Source organism: Chelonia mydas, chromosome 4, assembly GCF_015237465.2.
Source record: "Chelonia mydas isolate rCheMyd1 chromosome 4, rCheMyd1.pri.v2, whole genome shotgun sequence".
NCBI lineage: Eukaryota > Metazoa > Chordata > Testudines > Cheloniidae > Chelonia > Chelonia mydas.
Genome location: NC_057852.1, coordinates 54,700,360 through 54,716,567, shown reverse-complemented (window position 1 = coordinate 54,716,567; position 16,208 = coordinate 54,700,360). Strand labels below are relative to the sequence as shown.

At 42.4% G+C, this 16,208-nt stretch overlaps 1 protein-coding gene and 1 long non-coding RNA gene across 51 annotated transcripts in view; one reads left to right on the top strand and one right to left on the bottom strand.

Moving 5' to 3' along the window:
* Window positions 1–16,208, bottom strand: part of LOC119566101 — a 131,585-nt gene that overhangs the window by 41,987 nt on the left and 73,390 nt on the right. The gene's annotated exons all lie outside the window — the stretch shown is intronic.
* LOC114021287 (myotubularin-related protein DDB_G0290005) overlaps window positions 1–16,208 on the top strand; it is a 59,570-nt gene that overhangs the window by 9,806 nt on the left and 33,556 nt on the right. For 39 of the 50 annotated variants that reach the window (XM_043545743.1, XM_043545742.1, XM_037897322.2 and 36 more), the window contains exons 2-6: window positions 5,835–6,056; window positions 8,106–8,132; window positions 9,770–9,796; window positions 12,440–12,661; window positions 14,712–14,738. In XM_043545743.1, coding sequence (XP_043401678.1) covers window positions 5,840–6,056; window positions 8,106–8,132; window positions 9,770–9,796; window positions 12,440–12,661; window positions 14,712–14,738 — 520 coding nt within the window. In that variant the 5' untranslated portion in view covers window positions 5,835–5,839. The remainder of the gene's footprint in view (window positions 1–5,834; window positions 6,057–8,105; window positions 8,133–9,769; window positions 9,797–12,439; window positions 12,662–14,711; window positions 14,739–16,208) is intronic. The other 11 variants (XM_037897308.2, XM_037897280.2, XM_037897302.2 and 8 more) reach the window with 9 other exon arrangements.

Sequence of the window (16,208 nt, the reverse complement as noted above, 5' to 3'; positions counted from 1 at the left end):
ATATTTTCTATCTTATTATCTATCCCTTTCTTGATGATTCCCAACATTCTTGCTTTTTTGACTGCCGCTGCACGTTGAATGGATGATTTCAGAGAACTATTCCCAATGATTCCAAGATCTCTTTCTTGAGTGGTGATAGCTAATTTAGACCCATCATTGTATATGTATAGTTAGGATTATGTTTTCCAATGTGCATTACTTTGCATTTATCAACATTAAATTTCATCTGCCATTTTGTTGCCCAGTAACTCAGTTTTCTGAGATCCTTTTGTAATTCTTCGCAGTCTACCCGGGACTTAACTATCTTGAGTAGTTTTGTATCATCTGCAAATTTTGCCACCTCCCTGTTTAACCCTTTTTCCAGATTGTTTATGAATATGTTAAGTAGGACTCTGCCCAGTACAGATCCCTGGGGGACACTGCTATTTACCTCTCTCTATTCTGAAAACTGACCATTTATTCCTACCCTTTGTTTCCTATCTTTTAATCAGTTACCAATCCATGAGAGAACCTTCCCTCTTATCCCATGACTGCTTATTTTGCTTAAGAGCCTTTGGTGAGGGACCTTGTCAAAGGCTTTCTGAAAATCTAAATACACTATATCCACCGGATCTCCTTTGTCCGCAGGCTTGTTGACCCCCTCAAAGAATTCTAGTAGATTGGTAAGGCATGATTTCCCTTTACAAAAACCATGTTGACTATTTCCCAACAAATTATGTTCATCTATGTGTCTGACAATTTTGTTCTTTACGATAGTTTCAACCAATTTGCCCAGTACTGAAGTGAGGCTTACTGGACTGTAGTTGCCAGGGTCACCTCTGGAGCCCTTTTTAAAAATTGGCATCTCATTAGCTATCCTCCAGTCATTTGGTACAGAAGCTGATTTAAATGATAGGTTACAGATGACAGTTAGTAGTTCTGCAATTTCACATTTGAGTTCCTTCAGAACTCTTGGGTGAATACCATCTGGTCCTGGAGACTTATTACTGTTTACACACGGGGAACTGATCAATTAAGGCCAAAATTGTCAAGTTCCCCCTAATTTTGAGTCCCAAGCTTGAGATAACTAGGACTTGATTTTTCAAAGTAGTTAGCATTAGATAGCACTTTATATGTTCTAAGCACAGCTCCCATTGACTTCAGCTGTAGTCATAAGTGCTCAGCACTTCTGCAAATCACACCCCATGAGTCACATTGGGCACCCAGAAAATGAGGAACACACTATTAGTGACCACTTGTGAAAAATGTAGTTTATATGACTTCTTCAGCATCACACAGGAAGACAGGGATAGAATCCAATCATCTCAGGTGGTATTCAGATTCCTTAGCTATGAGACCATCTTTTCTCTTCTGGTAATCCCCTGCCTTATTCACCTTCCCAATTCTGCAACAAGAGGCCCGGGTTTTACAGACAACAGCTTCATTCACTATACAGCTCTGATTCATCATCTGCTCCCCTCCCAGCTCCTTCTCCCTTCCCCTCTCTGCTCCTATCTGACCCCCCTGGTCCTGACCCACTCCCTCTTGGTGCATATATGCCCCTCCAGATCCATTCCCTCTCCTCCTGTCTACCCTCATCAGCTCCTGACCACCTGCTTCTCCTCTTCTTCCCACCTATGGCCCCTGCATCCTGCTTTTCAGACCCCACGGCATTCCTCACCCTTCTTCATTATTCCAGTCAAGCCCATCTCCTCTTCCACTCTGCTTGCTTACCATCAGGGGAAGCATTAATGCTGTGCTTTCATTAGGAAAAAAGATGTGTTCTTAACCTGAGCTCACTAACTTCAGATAAAATTCTAGGGAAGACACAAGTGTTTGCTGTTTTTACACATGTTAGCAGGTCGAGCTAACGACTAGAACCTCACCTAGTAATCATAACTTCTCTTGGATATATAGCATAACTTTTAGGAAGGGATCTAGTCTTCATTTAAAGGAAAGGGATAGAAAATAAGACAGAAAATATAATGCCACTATATAAATCCATCTCAAAAAGGACATAGCAGAACTGAGAAAGGTTCAGAGAAGGGCAACAAAGATGACTGAAAGTATGGAATAGCTTAAGAGGAGAAACTAGAAAAATTAGGGCCGTTCAGCTTAGAAAAGAGACGACTAAGGCAGGATATGGCAGAGGTCTATAAAATCATGAATGGTGTGGAAAAAGTGAAAAGAGAAGTGTCATTTACCCTTTCCCACAATACAAAAACCAGGGGTCACCTGATGAAATTAATAAGCAGGTTTAATACAAACAAGAGGAAGTACTTTTTCACATAACACACAGTTAACCTGTGGAACCCATTACCATGCGTTGTTGAGATGGCCAAAAGTATAACTGGCTTCAAAAAAGAACTAGATAAGTTCATAGAAATAGATCCATCAATGGCTATAGGTCAAGATGGTCAAGGATGCAACCCCAGGCTTGGGAAGAACTTGGGAAGTGCTTCTGCAAGTTTCTTGAGCATTTGGTTGTTAAATTGGTTGGAACAGATTTCCACAGGAAACAAGCTTCTTCCAAAAGCTGCAAAGTCAATTAAATTGCAGATGGGGACACCTGGGTTCAGTCTGGGTTTTGTCTCAGAGAATCCATGTTAAAACAAAACAGCACAACAAAAACTAAATGACAACTGAAGCCAGTGGAACAGTTTGATATCCTCCAGGGGAGGAATGCAACCAGAAACTAGCACTGTAGCATCAAAGACTAGAAATGAGGATTTTAAAAAACAGTGGGGAAACTAATTAAAAAAACTCTAAAGTCTAAAATTAAACTAAAATCTGTAGACTCAGCATGGATGCCACTAAACATACTATAACAGAGTCACAGAGGACATGCCCACTCCTAAACAATGAAAAAAGGAGGAGGAAGGCAAGGAAAAAGCCCAGTATGTTTAAGCTATCGATCTATGGTATTTGTATGACACTTATTCCCATAGTATCTGAGCACCTCAGAATCTATGGGTTTTTTCTCACAATATTCCTGTGAGGTAGGGAAGTGCCATTACCCGGGGAGATCAGGTATCTCCAGTGTCTGTCTTTAGGAAATACAGCAAATGCTTGCTCTTTGAAAAAGCCTTTCCACATAAGAAAGTGCTTGATCACAGTATATAAGTACATGTGGGGAACAAATACTTGCTAAAGGGATCTTCAATGTAGCAGACAAAGGTATAATAAAATCTAATGACTGGAAGCTGAAGCTAGAAAAATTCAGACTGGAATAAGGTATACATTTTTAGCAGTGAGGGTAATTTACCATTGGAACAATTTTGCAAAAGCTGTGGAGGATTCTCCAACACTGGCGATTTTTAAAATTAAGACTGGATGTTTTTTAAAAGTTATGTTTTAGTTCAAAAGGATTTTTGGCGGGAGCGTGGGGGATTTCTATGGCCTGTGTTACACAGGAGATCAGACTAGATCAGTGGTTCTCAAACTATTGTACTGGTGACCCCTTTCACATAGCAAGCCTCTGAGTGCGACCCACCCCCTTATAAATTAAAAACACTTCTTTATATATTAAACACCATTATAAATGCAGGAGGCAAAGCAGAGTTTGTGGTGGAGGCTGACAGCTCATGACCCCCCATGTAATAACCTCGCGACCCCCTGAGGGGTCCCCCCCAGTTTGAGAACCCCTGGACTAGATGATCACAATGGTCCCTTCTGGCCTTAGAATCTATGAATAAGAATGCTCACGACACTAATCCCCTTGTGTACTCTTAGTCTGTCCCAAGCAGTTTTGACCCCAAAAGCGAGAAGTGTCAATGACTCCATGAAATCTATAGGGGCTTTGTTATGGCGATTGATTTCACGTGGTAGGCACTTAGTTTTTATACTGCTGCCTATCACCATAGTATCTAAGATAAAAAGTTCCCCAGTTTAGGGATGGGGATCTGAGCCCAGAGGTCCAGATCAAAGGTCTTTAGGCACTGATCTGCCTCTTTAGGTGCCTAAGTCATGCAGGCACCGTAGCATATAGCTGGGTCTAGCAGCACTGGGGACAATGCTCCTTGGAGACAGTAAGGCAAATTGGCTCCAGCTACAGCCTTCAAAAGGGGCCAGCCTGTGCTTCTGCCTTTATCAATGCAGATCTGCTGGTTGTGGCAGAAGGTGGAGGAAGACATTGCCAAATACATTTTTTTCATATTTATAAGTAAAATACATGGTGACAGTTGAAGATAATCAATGACAAAACTCCTGTTGACTTTACTAGGGACAGGATTTTACCCAAGGTAGACATTTAACTATTTCAAACATAGATTGATTTAATTTTTCATGCAGTGATCCCAGGTGAATCTTTCTCATCGCATTACTCACTATAGACAACGCTATAGATAAAATTGTATTTGATGTACATTATATATGAATTGTTTTACTTGTCTTCCTGTACAGTATCTTTTATATTTGACTGCCATTTCAATAATAAAATATAATAATTTACCGTGACATTCTTTTTCTACTTCTTTTCCCTCATTACATTTTGGGTTCTGTCTCTGTCTCTCTCTCTTTCAATGTAGTCCAGTGTTTGTTGTCCCTCTGGTTAACTTTTCCTTCCTTCTACTTATCTAAATTTCTCTCTTCTTTCATCCCCTTTCCGTTCTTCATAAAGAGAAGCCCCCTTGTGCATACACTGAATGAGGCAGAGGTCTTGTGGAAATAGTAATGTGTGATTAAAGTGTGTATAATGCTGCTTACATGCAAGAAAGATGAATTCAACCTGACTTCTGGTATTTCCTAACTTTTACAAGCTTGATTTTGCACCTTTAACATTCTTTTAACATAGATTTTTGTATGTACTTTCCTATACTTTTAAAAGCACAAACAAACCTCAACAAAACTATCATGTGGAACAATACTGACCCTCCTATTTGTCATTAGAAGGATTGTAACCTTTAGGGCCACAGCATAGAACTCTAAAATACGAACTAATGGGATAACTGCTAGCAGTAATAGGTTGTTATCTGCTATGTGAACCAGCCACTAGATGGGATCAGACATGCACTTTGCCAGTGGGTTTTGCAGCTATTTGCTAGACAGCAATGGAATGATGACATAAGGAAATCCTGGGTTGTAGTCCAGGTTCTGGAAGGGAGTGTGCAGCAGGGGTTACAGGCCTTTCTGCAGTTCTGTCTGTCCCTGTCCTTTAGCATGTATCCCACAGTTTGTCTCCTCCCCACCCTCATCTTATTCCCTACCCCTTCCCACAGCCCATCTCTGCTCCTCTGTTCTGACTTCTTCCCAGCCCAGCTCTGGCCCTTCAGGATTTCAGTCAGGCAGCTTTCACCTTTCCTGGGGCCAGCAGGGGGAGTATTGCCAGCACCGAGTAATGACAGACAGTCTCTCTGCTCTTAGTTTTGGTGTCTGGCACCACAGCAGCTCTCAGTCGGCAGGAGGAGCAAGTGCAGCGCAAATCCTGCTCAGTCCCTGTAGCCCTGGGTATTCAGTGCACACTGCTGAAAGTGTGCAAACTGAGATTTTTCAGAGGTTTATAACTTAGCCAGATTTAGGCAGATTTTCACAGCGAGGGCAAAAGGCACAATCCCAGTACCAGTGTGACTCTATTCAAATATCAAGTCTTTGCTCCAAAGCATAGGGGGCTAGCCCATGTAGGAGAAAAGGATGTAAGAATATTTTTCACAGGGGTAAAATGTTGCTTAAACGGGCAAACCACTTTAGCTGAAACTTTCCAAAAAACTCAGCCTGAATCATTAAAGTTGGGCAAAGTTATAAGCATCTGAAACCAGTCTTATAAGAAAAGTGTCTGATAGAGTTAAAAAAAGGCACTGCTATCAGCCCCACCAGTGATAATTTTTTTTCTTTTAATATTATGAATGCACAAAATTTAGTAGTTATGATGGCAGTGGCAGAGAACATCACGGAGACGACCGTCCCAGACACGACGGGGGAGACGACAGTGGCGCCCGTCATGGAGACGACCGTCCCAGACACAACGGGGGAGACGACGGTGGCGCCCGTCACGGAGGCGACCGTCCCAGACACGACGGGGGAGACGACGGTGACCATAGTGCATAAGGACAACAATGTAGTCAAGCTGCCTTTGGGGCCAGGTCTGTTCTTTTTAACTCATTATTTCCTTACAATGTTGAATCCGTTCTCCCCTCACTATGCACACTCTAGTCCTGTTAAGTCACTATTTTCTGCTCTCCCTGCCACTCCTCCAGTGATGGACTCTTGCAAATTTCCCCCTCAAATCAGATTTCTTCCTCAAAGTCACATTGCTTAGACAGAAAAGAACTAAGGGTTTTCTTTGCCCATTCATCCTTCCTAGTGCAATGAGATGGTACAAGGCTCCTTTTCTTAACTGCTGTTAAGAGCTGCTGCTTAAATCACCATTCAAGAAGGTGCCGTGAAGGTGCCCTTAAAATGCCTGCACTACAGTCTTAGAGATTCAGCAAAGATCTTGCTATCCCCAGTTTCAGAAAATGCAGGGCTCAGTCCAGGTTTAAGCTAAGCAGTCCTTTGTGGCCTGATGCAGCTTCTGTTATATCAAGGTAATTTTGGCCAGAGTGTACTTGCTGGCCAAAGAGCTAATAATGCCTCAGGGATTTGATTTGAGGAAGTAACTGCAGTATTATAAACCTCACTGAGACCTTGATTATACTCTCATCACATCTTCAAGCTTTTCTTTGCAATCATCAATTTTAAAAATGAAAATGTAGACTCTAAGACAACATAGGATTTTAGTAATGAGCCCTCAGCCTGTGCCTCTTGTGTCTAGCCCTTAATCTGGCTCACAGAAGGCAGGAGGTAGCAGCAGAGGCAGCAGTACCCAACTGTCAGGGTAGGTGAGGGGCTAATGGAGGAGACAGGGGAGCTACGGAAAGCAGCTGGAGCTATTTGTGAGGAACAGATGGGTTACTGAGGGGAACTAAGGAGAGGAAGCAGGAGCTGTTGAGAGGGAGCAGGAATGATGGGCAGCAGGATCCATTGAGGACAGGAGATATGAAGTGAGCTCAGAGGGGATATGAGCTACGGGAGGAGTAGGAGTTGCTGTGTGGGAAATGACCTAACGGGAGAACAGAATATGGGGGAATGGGGCTAATGTCACTGTGTAGTTACCCCCTCTCCCCCAGCTTCATTCCAATAATTCACAGACACCATCCTTCCAATGAACTGTGATCCCTTGGTTATCCTTGGCTCTCCACAAAGCTGCTTCTGAGGTCCCCACAAGACCTCCCCCGTCTTCTGAGTGATGTAAGAAAGAAAGTCCTGCCACCCCAAACCTGCTCCTGCTGCTTTAGAGGGAATCTTGTAAGGGAAATCTGGTGTCAAACCAATGCCTTTCACAAGCACTAATGCCACAATTTGTATGGAAGTTTGTGCCTGTATGCAAACTATGTATATCTATGCAAATTAACTTAAATAACAATTTACATAAAATCACAGAGCTTCACGAAGCTTGAGAGCTATGCTCTTGTCATGGCAGGGCCTCAAAGCCAGAGTTTGAGGGGTTTTTTGAGGTGTATTATTCTCCTCCAGCAGCTTTTAGAGGTGTTCTGCTTGCCCTGCAGATGGCTGCTGGATTTCCTTCCCCCATCCCAGCTCTCTGCTCTGTGCTTCTCACTGCACCACACACCTGAGGCAGAGAGTGGAGTAACCAGAAGAAAGTCAGGAAGGAGAAGTGACATCAGGCCACACCCTCGTGCTCCTCTCCACCTGAACCCACACTGTCAGGATCCACCTTACCTCATTAGTAACAGATTATTATTAATAGTTTTTTGTATTGCAGTGGAGCTGAAGGCTACTGTCAGGATTGGGGCCTCATTGCCCTAAGTGCTGTATGAACATGTAAGGAGAAACAGTCCCTGCCCCAGAGAGCTTATAGTCTAGACAAAAGAAAGATGTAGAGAGGGTGAAATGGGATGCAGCATACAAGCAAAATGCTCAGCGTGATATAAGCACGCAGTAATTAATAGCTGGAAGGGAAATTACTAACTGTGACAGAGAAGTTGCATGTTATTATTTGTTTCTGGTAGCACCCACATCATGCTAGATGCTGTACAAGCACAAAAGAAAGCGAGGCCGCCTGCCTCCAAAGAGCCTATTTTTCCCCTCAAAATTAAATTTGTTGGTTTTTTTTATTTTTTTTTCCATAGAGAAAGAACAGCAATCATCTGGACTAGGTATGTCAACAACTTTAATATGTATATTTCCACTTTCCAATAGGCTTCCCATGTCTTTCTCACTGCTGGGTTTCTTTTACCATTGCAAGTTTTGAAGAATAGACATTATATTGCATGCCCAGAATGGCCTGAAAAGAACTGCATCTATAAAGGAAATTTTAGAGGACTTTTTCTTTAAGTGCAAACCTTAATATTATTGTTGTATATTCATCTGACTAATAATAATGCATTGTGCTATATTAGTAGTTAGTATCCACTGAAGTACTATTGATTTATTTTTATTTTAATAATAACTTCAGTATCTTTTTTTTCTCACTGACTACCCGAATTCCAATTACTCCTTGTATGCCAAGACTGGGGTTCGGTATGGGAGAGTGTGGTGAGTGGCTAGGAGAGACAAAACAAAGGAAAATGTTACCATTACTTTTCAAACGTACTTTTTGGTTTTGTGACTAGCTATAGTTATTAGTGTAAAAAGAAAAGGAGTACTTGTGGCACCTTAGAGACTAACCAATTTATTTGAGCATAAGCTTTCGTGAGCTACAGCTCACTTCATCGGATGGCTCACGAAAGCTTATGCTCAAATAAATTGGTTAGTCTCTAAGGTGCCACAAGTACTCCTTTTCTTTTTGCGAATACAGACTAACACGGCTGCTCCTTGGAAACCAGTTATTAGTGTGTTTTTTCCCCTGCTATGTGATGTTTTCTCATTTAACTCCTTAAACAGAACTTTTTGCTGAGGTTTTACAGTACTCAGATGCCTTAAGCAAAGGTTCATAAGCTTTTTTCATAGTGTGGACCACCTTTTAAAGGAGGAATTGTTTCATGGAACCTCTCCCCTCCACAATTACATAACATCTCTGTGGCTACTACAGCAGTTGCTTCTACAGAAATTAAACAAGGGTTTTATGTATTGTAGTTGTCTTATCATAGAATCATAGAATATCAGGGTTGGAAAGGACCTCAGGAGGTCATCTAGTCCAACCCCCTGCTCAAAGCAGGGCCAATCCCCAACTAAATCATCCCAGCCAGGGCTTGGTCAAGCCTGACCTTAAAAACTTCTAAGGAAGGAGATTCCACCACCTCCCTAGGTAACGCATTCCAGTGCTTCACCACTCTCCTAGTGAAAAAGTTTTTCCTAATATCCAACCTAAACCTCCCCCACTGCAACTTGAGACCATTACTCCTTGTTCTGTCATCTGCTACCCACACTGTCAGGATCTACCTTACCTCATTAGTAACAGATTATTATTAATAGTTTTTTGTATTGCAGTGGAGCTGAAGGCTACTGTCAGGATTGGGGCCTCATTGCACTAAGTGCTGTATGAACATGTAAGGAGAAACAGTCCCTGCCCCAGAGAGCTTATAGTCTAGACAAAAGAAAGATGTAGAGAGGGTGAAATGGGATGCAGCATACAAGCAAAATGCTCAGCGTGATATAAGCACGCAGTAATTAATAGCTGGAAGGGAAATTACTAACTGTGACAGAGAAGTTGCATGTTATTATTTGTTTCTGGTAGCACCCACATCATGCTAGATGCTGTACAAGTACAAAAGAAAGTGAGGCCCCTGCCTCCAAAGAGCCTATTTTTCCCCTCAAAATTAAATTTGTTGTTTTTTTTGTTTTTTTTCCATAGAGAAAGAACAGCAATTATCTGGACTAGGTATGTCAGCAACTTTAATATGTATATTTCTACTTTCCAATAGGCTTCCCATGTCTTTCTCACTGCTGGGTTTCTTTTACCATTGCAAGTTTTGAAGAACAGACATTAAGACTGGATGTTTTTTAAAAGTTATGTTTTAGTTCAAAAGGATTTTTGGCGGGAGCGTGGGGGATTTCTATGGCCTGTGTTACACAGGAGATCAGACTAGATCAGTGGTTCTCAAACTATTGTACTGGTGACCCCTTTCACATAGCAAGCCTCTGAGTGCGACCCACCCCCTTATAAATTAAAAACACTTCTTTATATATTAAACACCATTATAAATGCAGGAGCCAAAGCGGAGTTTGTGGTGGAGGCTGACAGCTCATGACCCCCCATGTAATAATCTCATGACCCCCTGCGGGGTCCTGACCCCCCCAGTTTGAGAACCCCTGGACTAGATGATCACAATGGTCCCTTCTGGCCTTAGAATCTATGAATAAGAATGCTCACGACACTAATCCCCTTATGTACGCTTAATCTGTCCCAAGCAGTTTTGACCCCAAAAGCGAGAAGTGTCAATGACTCCATGAAATCTATAGGGGCTTTGTTATGGCGATTGATTTCACGTGGTAGGCACTTAGTTTTTATACTGCTGCCTATCACCATAGTATCTAAGATAAAAAGTTCCCCAGTTTAGGGATGGGGATCTGAGCCCAGAGGTCCAGATCAAAGGTCTTTAGGCACTGATCTGCCTCTTTAGGTGCCCAAGTCATGCAGGCACCATAGCATATAGCTGGGTCTAGCGGCACTGGGGACAATGCTCCTTGGAGACAGTAAGGCAGATTGGCTCCAGCTACAGCCTTCAAAAGGGTCAGCCTGTGCTTCTGCCTTTATCAATGCAGATCTGCTGGTTGTGGCAGAAGGTGGAGGAAGACATTGCCAAATACATTTTTTTCATATTTATAAGTAAAATACATGGCGACAGTTGAAGATAATCAATGACAAAACTCCTGTTGACTTTACTAGGGACAGGATTTTACCCAAGGTAGACATTTAACTATTTCAAACATAGATTGATTTAATTTTTCATGCAGTGATCCCAGGTGAATCTTTCTCATCGCATTACTCACTATAGACAATGCTATAGATAAAATTGTATTTGATGTACATTATATATGAATTGTTTTACTTGTCTTCCTGTACAGTATCTTTTATATTTGACTGCCATTTCAATAATAAAATATAATAATTTACCGTGACATTCTTTTTCTACTTCTTTTCCCTCATTACATTTTGGGTTCTGTCTCTGTCTCTCTCTCTTTCAATGTAGTCCAGTGTTTGTTGTCCCTCTGGTTAACTTTTCCTTCCTTCTACTTATCTAAATTTCTCTCTTCTTTCATCCCCTTTCCGTTCTTCATAAAGAGAAGCCCCCTTGTGCATACACTGAATGAGGCAGAGGTCTTGTGGAAATAGTAATGTGTGATTAAAGTGTGTATAATGCTGCTTACATGCAAGAAAGATGAATTCAACCTGACTTCTGGTATTTCCTAACTTTTACAAGCTTGATTTTGCACCTTTAACATTCTTTTAACATAGATTTTTGTATGTACTTTCCTATACTTTTAAAAGCACAAACAAACCTCAACAAAACTATCATGTGGAACAATACTGACCCTCCTATTTGTCGTTAGAAGGATTGTAACCTTTAGGGCCACAGCATAGAACTCTAAAATACGAACTAATGGGATAACTGCTAGCAGTAATAGGTTGTTATCTGCTATGTGAACCAGCCACTAGATGGGATCAGACATGCACTTTGCCAGTGGGTTTTGCAGCTATTTGCTAGACAGCAATGGAATGATGACATAAGGAAATCCTGGGTTGTAGTCCAGGTTCTGGAAGGGAGTGTGCAGCAGGGGTTACAGGCCTTTCTGCAGTTCTGTCTGTCCCTGTCCTTTAGCATGTATCCCACAGTTTGTCTCCTCCCCACCCTCATCTTATTCCCTACCCCTTCCCACAGCCCATCTCTGCTCCTCTGTTCTGACTTCTTCCCAGCCCAGCTCTGGCCCTTCAGGATTTCAGTCAGGCAGCTTTCACCTTTCCTGGGGCCAGCAGGGGGAGTATTGCCAGCACCGAGTAATGACAGACAGTCTCTCTGCTCTTAGTTTTGGTGTCTGGCACCACAGCAGCTCTCAGTCGGCAGGAGGAGCAAGTGCAGCGCAAATCCTGCTCAGTCCCTGTAGCCCTGGGTATTCAGTGCACACTGCTGAAAGTGTGCAAACTGAGATTTTTCAGAGGTTTATAACTTAGCCAGATTTAGGCAGATTTTCACAGTGAGGGCAAAAGGCACAATCCCAGTACCAGTGTGACTCTATTCAAATATCAAGTCTTTGCTCCAAAGCATAGGGGGCTAGCCCATGTAGGAGAAAAGGATGTAAGAATATTTTTCACAGGGGTAAAATGTTGCTTAAATGGGCAAACCACTTTAGCTGAAACTTTCCAAAAAACTCAGCCTGAATCATTAAAGTTGGGCAAAGTTATAAGCAGCTGAAACCAGAGTCTTCTAAGGAAAGTGTCTGATAGAGTTAATAAAAGGCACTGCTATCAGCCCCACCAGTGATAATTTTTTTTCTTTTAATATTATGAATGCACAAAATTTAGGAGATGTGATGGCAGTGGCAGAGAACATCACTGAGGCGACCGTCCCAGACACGACGGGGAAGACGACGGTGGCGCCCGTCACGGAGACGACCGTCCCAGACACGACGGGGGAGACGACGGTGGCGCCCGTCACGGAGGCGACCGTCCCAGACACGACGGGGGAGACGACGGTGACCATAGTGCATAAGGACAACAATGTAGTCAAGCTGCCTTTGGGGCCAGGTCTGTTCTTTTTAACTCATTATTTCCTTACAATGTTGAATCCGTTCTCCCCTCACTATGCACACTCTAGTCCTGTTAAGTCACTATTTTCTGCTCTCCCTGCCACTCCTCCAGTGATGGACTCTTGCAAATTTCCCCCTCAAATCAGATTTCTTCCTCAAAGTCACATTGCTTAGACAGAAAAGAACTAAGGGTTTTCTTTGCCCATTCATCCTTCCTAGTGCAATGAGATGGTACAAGGCTCCTTTTCTTAACTGCTATTAAGAGCTGCTGCTTAAATCACCATTCAAGAAGGTGCCGTGAAGGTGCCCTTAAAATGCCTGCACTACAGTCTTAGAGATTCAGCAAAGATCTTGCTATCCCCAGTTTCAGAAAATGCAGGGCTCAGTCCAGGTTTAAGCTAAGCAGTCCTTTGTGGCCTGATGCAGCTTCTGTTATATCAAGGTAATTTTGGCCAGAGTGTACTTGCTGGCCAAAGAGCTAATAATGCCTCAGGGATTTGATTTGAGGAAGTAACTGCAGTATTATAAACCTCATTGAGACCTTGATTATACTCTCGTCACATCTTCAAGCTTTTCTTTGCAATCATCAATTTTAAAAATGAAAATGTAGACTCTAAGACAACATAGGATTTTAGTAATGAGCCCTCAGCCTGTGCCTCTTGTGTCTAGCCCTTAATCTGGCTCACAGAAGGCAGGAGGTAGCAGCAGAGGCAGCAGTACCCAACTGTCAGGGTAGGTGAGGGGCTAATGGAGGAGACAGGGGAGCTACGGAAAGCAGCTGGAGCTATTTGTGAGGAACAGATGGGTTACTGAGGGGAACTAAGGAGAGGAAGCAGGAGCTGTTGAGAGGGAGCAGGAATGATGGGCAGCAGGATCCATTGAGGACAGGAGATATGAAGTGAGCTCAGAGGGGATATGAGCTACGGGAGGAGTAGGAGTTGCTGTGTGGGAAATGACCTAACGGGAGAACAGAATATGGGGGAATGGGGCTAATGTCACTGTGTAGTTACCCCCTCTCCCCCAGCTTCATTCCAATAATTCACAGACACCATCCTTCCAATGAACTGTGATCCCTTGGTTATCCTTGGCTCTCCACAAAGCTGCTTCTGAGGTCCCCACAAGACCTCCCCCGTCTTCTGAGTGATGTAAGAAAGAAAGTCCTGCCACCCCAAACCTGCTCCTGCTGCTTTAGAGGGAATCTTGTAAGGGAAATCTGGTGTCAAACCAATGCCTTTCACAAGCACTAATGCCACAATTTGTATGGAAGTTTGTGCCTGTATGCAAACTATGTATATCTATGCAAATTAACTTAAATAACAATTTACATAAAATCACAGAGCTTCACGAAGCTTGAGAGCTATGCTCTTGTCATGGCAGGGCCTCAAAGCCAGAGTTTGAGGGGTTTTTTGAGGTGTATTATTCTCCTCCAGCAGCTTTTAGAGGTGTTCTGCTTGCCCTGCAGATGGCTGCTGGATTTCCTTCCCCCATCCCAGCTCTCTACTCTGTGCTTCTCACTGCACCACACACCTGAGGCAGAGAGTGGAGTAACCAGAAGAAAGTCAGGAAGGAGAAGTGACATCAGGCCACACCCTCGTGCTCCTCTCCACCTGAACCCACACTGTCAGGATCCACCTTACCTCATTAGTAACAGATTATTATTAATAGTTTTTTGTATTGCAGTGGAGCTGAAGGCTACTGTCAGGATTGGGGCCTCATTGCCCTAAGTGCTGTATGAACATGTAAGGAGAAACAGTCCCTGCCCCAGAGAGCTTATAGTCTAGACAAAAGAAAGATGTAGAGAGGGTGAAATGGGATGCAGCATACAAGCAAAATGCTCAGCGTGAATATAAGCACGCAGTAATTAATAGCTGGAAGGGAAATTACTAACTGTGACAGAGAAGTTGCATGTTATTATTTGTTTCTGGTAGCACCCACATCATGCTAGATGCTGTACAAGCACAAAAGAAAGCGAGGCCCCTGCCTCCAAAGAGCCTATTTTTCCCCTCAAAATTAAATTTGTTGTTTTTTTTTTTGTTTTTTTTCCATAGAGAAAGAACAGCAATCATCTGGACTAGGTATGTCAACAACTTTAATATGTATATTTCCACTTTCCAATAGGCTTCCCATGTCTTTCTCACTGCTGGGTTTCTTTTACCATTGCAAGTTTTGAAGAATAGACATTATATTGCATGCCCAGAATGGCCTGAAAAGAACTGCATCTATAAAGGAAATTTTAGAGGACTTTTTCTTTAAGTGCAAACCTTAATATTATTGTTGTATATTCATCTGACTAATAATAATGCATTGTGCTATATTAGTAGTTAGTATCCACTGAAGTACTATTGATTTATTTTTATTTTAATAATAACTTCAGTATCTTTTTTTTCTCACTGACTACCCGAATTCCAATTACTCCTTGTATGCCAAGACTGGGGTTCGGTATGGGAGAGTGTGGTGAGTGGCTAGGAGAGACAAAACAAAGGAAAATGTTACCATTACTTTTCAAACGTACTTTTTGGTTTTGTGACTAGCTATAGTTATTAGTGTAAAAAGAAAAGGAGTACTTGTGGCACCTTAGAGACTAACCAATTTATTTGAGCATAAGCTTTCGTGAGCTACAGCTCACTTCATCGGATGGCTCACGAAAGCTTATGCTCAAATAAATTGGTTAGTCTCTAAGGTGCCACAAGTACTCCTTTTCTTTTTGCGAATACAGACTAACACGGCTGCTCCTCGGAAACCAGTTATTAGTGTGTTTTTTCCCCTGCTATGTGATGTTTTCTCATTTAACTCCTTAAACAGAACTTTTTGCTGACGTTTTACAGTACTCAGATGCCTTAAGCAAAGGTTCATAAGCTTTTTTCATAGTGTGGACCACCTTTTAAAGGAGGAATTGTTTCATGGAACCTCTCCCCTCCACAATTACATAACATCTCTGTGGCTACTACAGCAGTTGCTTCTACAGAAATTAAACAAGGGTTTTATGTATTGTAGTTGTCTTATCATAGAATCATAGAATATCAGGGTTGGAAAGGACCTCAGGAGGTCATCTAGTCAAACCCCCTGCTCATAGCAGGGCCAATCCCCAGTTAAATCATCCCAGCCAGGGCTTTGTCAAGCCTGACCTTAAAAACCTCAAAGGAAGGAGATTCCATCACCTCCTTAGGTAACGCTTTCCAGTGCTTCACCACCCTCCTAGTGAAAAAGTTTTTCCTAATATCCAACCTAAACCTCCCCCACTGCAACTTCAGACCATTACTCCTTGTTCTGTCATCTGCTACCCACACTGTCAGGATCTACCTTACCTCATTAGTAACAGATTATTATTAATAGTTTTTTGTATTGCAGTGGAGCTGAAGGCTACTGTCAGGATTGGGGCCTCATTGCCCTAAGTGCTGTATGAACATGTAAGGAGAAACAGTCCCTGCCCCAGAGAGCTTATAGTCTAGACAAAAGAAAGATGTAGAGAGGGTGAAATGGGATGCAGCATACAAGCAAAATGCTCAGCGTGATATAAGCACGCAGTAATTAATAGCTGGAAGGGA